This window comes from Triticum aestivum, chromosome 2D (assembly GCF_018294505.1).
Source record: "Triticum aestivum cultivar Chinese Spring chromosome 2D, IWGSC CS RefSeq v2.1, whole genome shotgun sequence".
In the NCBI taxonomy this organism is placed as follows: Eukaryota; Viridiplantae; Streptophyta; class Magnoliopsida; order Poales; family Poaceae; genus Triticum; species Triticum aestivum.
Genome location: NC_057799.1, coordinates 618393885 through 618403160, shown reverse-complemented (window position 1 = coordinate 618403160; position 9276 = coordinate 618393885). Strand labels below are relative to the sequence as shown.

Here is a 9276-nt window from a genome sequence, read left to right as displayed (position 1 = left end):
AGTTGCGGGGATATTATCGGGCTTGCAACTGGCCCGCCCCCTCTACCGGTGCATCCTCCGATAGAACAAAAAAGTCCAGTTGCGGTCGGGCTAAAAGACATGCTGTTGCGGTCGGGTGCCACACTTGAAGTTGCATGCCTAGTGTCGGACATGCAACTGGCCCGCCCCCTCTCGCGCTGCCCCCTCTGATAAAAAGGTCCAGTTGAAACCATGTTGGGGGACATGCAGTTGCGGTCGGGTGCGTCGCTTGCAGTTACGGGGCCATTGTCGGGCTTGCAACTGGCCAGCCCCCTGTGACAGAAAAAAAATCCGGTTGCGGTTGAGTTACAAGACATGAGTTGCGGTCGGGTGCGACACTTGAAGTTGCATTCCTAGTGTCGGACATGCAACTGGCCCACCCCCTCCCCCATCGCCCCCTCCGACCAAACAAAGGTCCAGTTGCAACCATGCTGGGAGACATGCAGTTGCGGTCGGGTGCGGCACTTGAAGTTGCGGGGATGTTATCGGGCTTACAACTGGCCCGCCCCCTCTACCGGTGCCCCCTCCGACAAAACAAAAATGTCTAGTTGCGGTCGGGCTAGAAGACATGCAGTTGCGGTCGGGTGCCACACTTGAAGTTGCATGCCTAGTGTCGGACATGCACCTGGCCCGCCCCCTCTCGCTCCGCCCACTCCGATAAAAAAAGGTTCAGTTGAAACCATGTTGGGGGACATGCAGTTGCGGTCGAGTGCGTCGCTTGCAGTTGCGGGGTCGGGCTTGCAACTGGCCCGCCCCCTCCGACAGAAAAGAAAAGGTCTAGTTGCGGTTGAGTTACAAGACATGAGTTGTGGTGTGACACTTGAAGTTGCGTTCCTAGTGTCGGACATGCAACTGGCCCACCCGCTCTCCCGTCGCCCCCTCCGACCAAACAATGGTCCAGTTGCAACCATGCTAGGAGACATGCAGTTGCGGTCGGGTGCGGCACTTGAAGTTGCGGGGATGTTGTCGGTCTTGCAACTGGCCCGCCCCCTCTACCGGTGCCCCCTCCGACAGAACAAAAGAGTCCGGTTGCGGTCAGGCTAGAAGGCATGTAGTTGCGGTCGGGTGCCACACTTGAAGATGCATGCCTAGTGTCGGACATGCAACTGGCCCGCCCCCTGTTCCGCCGCCCCCTTATAGACAAAACAAAGGTCTCGTTGCAACCATGTTAGGGGACATGCAGTTGCGGTCAGGTGTGACGCTTGCAGTTGCGGGGATGTTGTCGGGCTTGCTACTAGCCCGCCCCCTCTACCGGTGCCCCTCTGATAGAACAAAAACTTCCCGTTGCGGTCGGGTGCGATACAACTGGCCCTACTGATCTCTATTCGAACTAGAAACAGAGTTAAAAAAACTCAAACCAGAAACAAAGTCTAGTTGGCCGGTGACAAATATTTTTGAGAAGGAAAAAGACAAGTTACATGCCAATGACATACATACAATTGTGTGTGGCCGATGTGCATGAAAATGTGTGTGCTCGACGGACGTTTTGGCGATAATATGTTTGGAAAGAAAAAAGTTGCATACGGACACAGACAATAAAACATGTAATTGCATGTGATTCAATGTACATGCAATTGTGTGTTGACGTATGTGTAAACAAGTGACAATATTATTTTAAATAATAATAGCAATAGAAAAAATAAAGAAAAAAACAAAAAGAAAATGGGACCAAACCAAAGCGAACAGCCCTATTAATCCCTCCTGTCCCCCCAAGCAACACGAGCACTAACAAAAAAAAAGCAGCCTAGAAGAAAGCCCAAAAAACAGAAAAAGGAAAAGCCACACCACCCCTCACGGCCAGCCCATGGGGCATCTCTGTCCAACACAAAGAATAGAAGAGAAGGCAAGAAAGAAAAACAAGGCAATGGGCCGGGGGCACAACTAAAACAGGCCGGTACACCACAAGGAAATAGCGATCCTGAATCTTAAACAGAAATCGATCGAAGGCTAGGTACATCGACTGAGACTTCCTTAAAACTCAGTGGACTGAGTTTTAGCCGTCCCCTTTTGCCTAACTATCTAGCCCACAATCTGGCTGCACCAGCCCCGGTCAGAAATCAAAGCGTACGTCTACAGCCCAGCTAAAACAAATCGAAACCGGAGGAGGCAGCGAGCGGGCGGCTGGAAAGGAACGGACCGGTATGTTTCACTTAGCGGTGGCAGTACTTAGTAATTTTGTGAACTTCTCATCATATCGTTGTAGACTTCTGTGCTGTGATGCATCAGCGGCTATAACAATTTGAGTGACGTGGCCGACGTGGCCTCATGAGAAGGCAGGAAAATCATCTAATGGGGTGCCCCTATTTAGATATAGAAAATATACGGCTCACGTAGCAGAGGTACTTCGATCGCCCCGCCAAAGAAAATTACCGAGAGTGAGCTGTGTGGTCACTTGAGAATCATTATACACAACTAAAAGCAAACTCAAAGTAAAAATAAATAAATTCACAAGTACATGCACTTTCGAACTATTTCACAAGCCTCAGAATCATATTACCTACAAATATGATCGCCCCCAATGCTACCGTCACGTGTAAAGAATTACGTAGATGCATTTCCCCTACAAATATATTACATAGATACATGTACAGAACCTACAACAACTACACGAGGAGTTGATGGATGATTCAATAGTTGCTGCTGCCACTACTGATTTTTCTTTTCTTGAGATGGTATTAGCGAATTGAGACTATCTCAGATGATTAAGTTCTTTGTGGTGAAATTAGCCCATCACGGTTTAAGTCTTGGACTTAACACTGATACTTGCATTTTCTGGATATATTTTAGTCTTTTCGGCGATGTTCGATCGGTCGGAGGAGACATTCTCATCGACTACGAAGGTGCGGAAGAGTATCTTGTGCTACCGTGATACGGGCTCTTGGGCCGTCGGATTCTCATATCGGACAGTATCTGAAAGCTGTTGGATCTGCTAGACCTATGTGTAATTTTTAGACTCCTAGAAGGTTTATTTTGCAAATGTTCCAGAGTTACTGATATGAGAATCTGACGGGCCAGAAACCCGTAGCACATGAGCCTTGGTAGCACTAGATATTTTCCCACGGAGGTGCCTGTATCTCGAGATGGCATGCCAGTCCAGTCTCTTGAATGTGCTCATAGGGATATGTGCGTGTATGTGTTCATAGGGTTAGTGTACGCGCGTGTGTATGAGCGTGTGTGTATGTACAGTATTAAGAAAAATATTAACGTCGATTCCTTCAGTTAGATCTCCCTAGTTATTTTACATCTTATTATCTAAACCACTGCAAATTAATAAAATTGAACACATAATAGTTGTACATTTTCAACGGTGTATCGCCTGCTCAATTTCAACTTATCATTTTCTAATTTTGAAGCTCTCTTGTTCAATTTTTGATTTGGTTTATGATTTTGACCTAGTCAACTATTTAGATTGGGTCAGGGATTTCTCAAATTAATCGGCAACAATCAGCCTGTAATAACACACAGTCATGTGCACTATTACACCGCCCAAAAAAGAAGCAGCGCCAACAGTAGCCACCAACGTAAGAAATTTTCCTACATAAGAAGTGTATGAGTTGATTAGCAGATAACAGATAGTCACATAAGCAAGAAAGCCCACCGGAACATCACATTATAAAAAAACATTTCATCATCTTCAACATGCGCCCAACCAATTTTTATCTTTATGAAATCTCAACCATACGAATTGCACGGAGAAGCGCGCTCAACCTTTTTAGTAAGATAAAGAACCAACAACTAAGATCGACAACTTCAAAATATGGAATTCTTAGTTAAATAAACAATTCAATTATAATGTATTAATCTTTATAAAACATCTGGGTGTACTGTTTTGAATTGACCTAACTAGGTCTCTTTGAGAACAAAAATTGTCACTCAAGTAGCGCCAGAAAGTTAGATTTGAACTCGTCCATTTGTGCCGCTTGGAGCAGTGCCACTGAGACCTGCACACCCCGGTCGTCCCTGCTGCCCATCAATGCCACCTGACCGTCTGTGTTCATCCTAATCGGCTCTGTCCGTGTCGGCTTTCCCCACCCGAAGTCGGCGATCTTGTATGCACTAAAGCCCGACGAGCCTGATATGTTCATCAACCGGTCCATGGCGGGCATGGGATCGAATGAGAAGAAGTTCCAACCAGCGATAGGGTCTTCCTTCATCTTGTTGATCTCGTCCTGGACCGCCGACGCCGCAGCCGCCAGGGCACGCTCACCATGAAGCTCCCGGGCAGGGAGCCTTGCCAAACACTTGGTGAGGCACGAGCCGATGTACCCCGCGCCGACGGGAGGGTCAAGGCGCTCGCGGATGTCGGCGAAGAAGAAGAGCCACACGTCGTCGTCCAAGGAGAACGACTTGCACCGGGCGAAGCACGTCCACGCGAGCGCGACCACGGCGGCGAAAGCAGACGGCGGGCGAGGCAGGGGCGTGCCGCCCGACTCATTGAGGTGGACAATGCGCAGCTTCAGGCGTTGGATGTCTCCTTGGTCCAAGGTGAAGGTTCGGCGAGTGAGCCGCTTTCGGTCTTCGAAGACTGATGACGCTAGTGCCGCCTGCGGACAGGAACATGTAAGGTGTCAAATGAGTTATGCTACACCTACCGACCTACGTAATTATTTGTTGCTTCATACGTTAAACTAGTCATAATGGAGAGTAAGCTAGACTAGTAACATATGGGGAGTAACATATAACATTTGTTACTAGTCTATGTTAGGGCATTTTCAATCGTAAACCCACAAATTTCGTCCCGCATCCATCCGCAGACAGGAGGGCCAGTCCACGGACACGGATGCGAGAGGCCGCCATCCAACCGTAGCTGCATACATTTTAACAACAGTTCGAACCAACCAAACGAAATTCGTTCAAACACGTTCGGATCTTATATAAGCACGTCTTTCCTTATTAATTACTTGCCACATCATTTATTTTTGTCTAGATATGTACGATATTATCGCTTATATTACTCCTATTATGGATAGTCTCACGGTGTGAACATGTGTAAAGATTTGATCGGAGAAGAATAAGGCAGGAGCCACACCTAGTTAAATTCAGGGGAGGAGATTAGCTTAAGTAAGGAACTTCCACACTAATCTACTCCTCTGAAAATGTAGCCAGTTTGTAAGTCTAGCAATTTCGGCGTCAAATACACCCATTTGCAGAGAAGATTCTGAAAGGTTATGGGACCATCACTTCATCTACATCAAAATTGATCTACATTTTTCACATCAGTCTTTCAGTGTCTCTGTATGTACTCCCTTCGTCCGAAATTACTTGTCGTGAAAATGGATGTATCTAAAACTAAAATACGTCTAGATACATTCATTTCCCCGACAAGTATTTCTGGACGGAGGGAGTATAAGATTGTGAGTGGATGCTGCTACCAATCTGCTCTAATAAAAGTATTGATTTCTCAAATTCAACCAACACGAAGACATCAAGACGCTTAGAGCGAACCCATCTAGGAGTAGGTACGAAACAGAGGAACCAGGTACGTACCGAGGGCAAATTGGGAGCGAACTTCCGCAGAACACTCCTGGCCAGCTCGTCGCCGGCGGGCATCTTGACGAGCGAGCGGTCGAAGCACGGCGTGGTGGCCGGCGTCTCGCCCCGGCACGCCGTCGCCCACGCCTCGACGAACGTCCACAGCGCCCGCCCGTCGGCGGCGCCGTGGTGCACCGTCAGCCCGAGCGCCACGCCGCCCTCGAAACGCGTGGCCTGCACGGCCAGCAGGGCGGTCGGCAGCCGGCCCATGTCCACCTCCGGCACGAGCGCCTCGAGGACGCGCAGGTCGTGCTCCTCGTCGCCGGCGAGGCGGCGGATGTCGGCGTCGCACTCGGCGACGACGAACCTGACGCCGTCGGAGGCGGAGCAGCTGATGCCCACGTCCCCCGTCTCCTCGAGGTGGACCAGCTTGCCGGCGAGCGGCGCGAAGCTGCCCAGAGTGGCCGCGAGGGAGGAGCGGAGGGACTCGAGAATGGCGTCGAAGGGCGGCATGTCGTCGTCGCCCTCGTAGAGCAGCACGTGCTGCAGCACCGGGAAGACGACCCAGAGCGCCTCCATCGCGGTGAACCTGATCGGCCCCGGCGGTGGCGCGGCGGTCTCCGGCACGCCGACATAGGTCGAGTCGGTAATCCTCACCGGCGACATCGGGATGATAGATCGTGAGCTGCGCGCTCGCCGGTGAGGATTATCGAGCCGAGCGTGCGCGTGTGCGGACGACGGGAGCGGACGAACGGCGGCACGGGTGCACCGCGGCTTGTATTTGGCAGTACGCGGGTGCGTCCTCGGCGCTCTCCTAAAACTACTTGCAGTCGATCGACATGAACAGTGATGATAATATATATAATGCGCTGGCATCAAAAACTGGTGAACAGGAAGAAACCTGAGCTGGCCTACCCAGAGAGGGGAGGCGAGAGTGCCGAACCCAACCACGCAACCTGAGACACTCGTCGTCAATCACGAATTTGCTTTTTGTTTTGACGCGCAATCGTGGATTCGTGGGGACACCCACCGATTGCCATTTTCCGTAGTGTCAGCGATGACGTCATTTTCTTCAACAGTGCTATAACTCACGTGTGTTGCTATTTTCATCCTCCATCAAACATTCGAACGCATGCATATGTGCCGGTTGGAGCAGCGACACTGACAGCTGGACGCCCTGGCCGTCCTGCTGCGCACCAGCGCCACCTGGCCGTCGGGTTCATCGTAATCCCCCTCCCGAAGTTGGCAAAACTAATGGACACGAACGATTTTATGATTTTTATGATACACGAACCTCAGCTGGTGCCCAGACCAGAGGAAGTGTCAAACCGAAGCACGCAACCTGGGACACCGGTCAATTACAACTTTCCTTTCCATAGACGAGCAACACTGAGGTTCACAGCTTATGGAGCGCCAGCTATGTCATTTTCTTCAGTAGTGCTATTCATAAGCGTGTTTCTATTTGCATCCTCCATCAAACATTTATAAGCCTACTAATTTGAATTGACCCGGATAGGTACTCCCACCATTTCTTTTTTACTTCGTGTATAATATTTGTTTGAAATTAAACCACAAAAAGTTTGACCAAATTTATATTTAAAATTATCTCAACATATATAATACAAAAGTTATGTAGTATGAAAACTAATTTCATGATGCATGTAACGATATTGATTCCATAAAGTGGATGCTTGAATTTTTTTCTATAAAGTTGAACCAACTTTGCAAAGTTTAACTTCAGACAAATTTCATATGCAAACTAAAAAAAACGAAACTAGTATATTTGAAAACGAATCGTCACTTGAGTAGCTCGAGGAAACTAGACTTGAACGCATCCATATGCGCCGGTTGGAGCAGCGACACCGACACCTGCACGCCCTGGCCATCCCTGCTGCGCATCAGCGCCACCTGACCGTCATGGTTCATCGTAATCGGCTCTGTTCGCCTCGGCTTCCCCCACCCGAAGTCGGCGACCTCATATGCTCTAAATCCCGATGAGCCCGATATGTTCATCATACGGTCCAGGCAGGCACCGGTGAGCAGCGTGAGGAAGTTCCACCCAGCAATAGGGTCCTTCTTCACCTTGCTGATCTCGTCCTCGACAGCTGACGCCGCGGCTGGCAAGGCGCGGTCACCACGAAGCTCCGGCACGGGGAGCTTCGATATCAACCCGGTGAGACACGCACCGATGTACCCTACATCAACGGGCGGATCAAGGCGGGCGCGGGTGTCGGCGAAGAAGAAGAGCTGCGCGTCGTCCTCTGGGGAGAATGGCTTGCACCGGGCGAAGCATGTCCAGGCGAGCGCGACGACAGCGGTGAAAGTTGACGGCGAGTGAGGCAAGGGTGCGCCGTGGGATTCACCTAGATGAACGATGCGTTGCTTGAGTCGTTGGATGTCCCCCGCGTCGAGGGTGAACGTTCGACGGGTGAACCGCTTTCGATCTTCAACCAGGGATGACGGTGGTGCCACCTGCGCATAAGAACATGTAGATCTAGATTTTCTTATACGTTATCAGATTTTTTTTCTGGTGGATGATGATAGCTGTGTTCTTGATCCAAAATATTCAGTCCTCTGAGCCCATGAAAATCTTAGTTCGAACTTCGAAGACGAAAGACAGGACTTGGACATGTAAGAGAGCAACCACGTACCGAAGGCAAATTCGGGGCCACCTTCCGTACGACGCTCCTGGCCAGCTCTTCGCCGCCGGGCAGCTTGACGAGGGAGCGGTCGAAGCACGGCGTGGTGGCCGGCGTCTCGCCCCGGCACGCCGCCGCCCACGCCTCAACGAACGTCCACAGCGCCCGGCCATCCGCGACACCGTGGTGCACCGTCACCCCGACCGCCACGCCGCCCTCGAAGCGCGTGGCCTGCACGGCCAGCACGGGGGCCGGCAGCTGGCTCATGTCCACCTCCGGCACGAGCCCCTCGAGCACCCGCAGGTCGTGCTCCTCGTCGCCGGCCAGGCGTCCGATGTCTGCGTCGCACTCCGCCACGACGAACCTGACGCCGTCGGAGGCGGAGCAGCTGATGCCGACGTCCCCCGTCTCCTCGAGGTGGACCAGCTTGCCGGCGAGCGGCGCGAAGCTGCGCAAAGTCGCGGCGAGGGAGGACCGGAGGGACTGGAGAATGGCGTGGAAGGGCGGCATGTCGTCGTCGGCCTCGTAGAGCAGCACGTGCTGCAGCACCGGGATGACGATCCACAGCGCCTCCATGGCGGTCAGCTTGATCGGCCCCGGCGGCCGGACGGCGGTCTCCGGCACATCGACATAGCTCGCGTCGACGATCCTCACCTGCGACATGGCGGCAGGGGTGACGGAGGTCGCAGTTGCCAGGTAGAATTGCCCGCTGGCTATGGCTAGCGTGTGGAGCTGGGCACCACACGGATGCACCGCACCTTCCTTATATTTGGCAGTACGTACGCCACTCAATGGGCAGGACATACAAACCACACAACTTGTCGACGGAGACGGATCGGACGATTGTAACGTAACGGGATCTCTTGTGGATAGTCGTCCGGCGAATGTGTGCCACTAGTAGAAAACGGGGCAAAGGTCACAGGGCAGTTTTCATATTAGCCCCGGTTCAGTCACGAACCGGAACTAATGTGAGCATTGGATCCGGTTCGTGAGCCCAGGGGCCATCCGGGGCCTCGTGGGCATTGGTCCCGGTTCGTATGGACCCTTTGGTCCCGGTTGGTGGTACAAACCGGGACCAATGGGCCACGATCCTGGCCCACCACCCTTTAGTCCCGGTTCATACCACAAACCGGGACTAAAGGGCGCG

General features: G+C 51.7%; 1 protein-coding gene across 1 annotated transcript; it reads right to left on the bottom strand.

Moving 5' to 3' along the window:
• Window positions 1-3767: 3767 nt before the first annotated feature.
• On the bottom strand, window positions 3768-8879 carry LOC123055000 (phenolic glucoside malonyltransferase 2). The gene is made up of 3 exons (XM_044478890.1): window positions 8142-8879; window positions 5506-7962; window positions 3768-4562 (listed from the first exon to the last, which is right to left on the bottom strand). Exons 1-2 carry the CDS (start codon window positions 8790-8792, stop codon window positions 7288-7290), a joined length of 1326 nt encoding a protein of 441 aa, XP_044334825.1. The 5' UTR covers window positions 8793-8879; the 3' UTR covers window positions 3768-4562; window positions 5506-7287.
• Window positions 8880-9276: the final 397 nt, after the last annotated feature.

What these genes read in the sequence shown, in the direction of transcription:
- LOC123055000 (XM_044478890.1), bottom strand. Translation starts at nt 8,792, where the DNA reads ATGTCGCAGGTGAGGATCGTCGACGCGAGCTATGTCGATGTGCCGGAG. An exon ending in TGGCCCCGAATTTGCCTTCG is followed by an intron (nt 7,963 to 8,141) that starts GTACGTGGTTGC and finishes TCTTATGCGCAG; the next exon opens with GTGGCACCACCGTCATCCCT.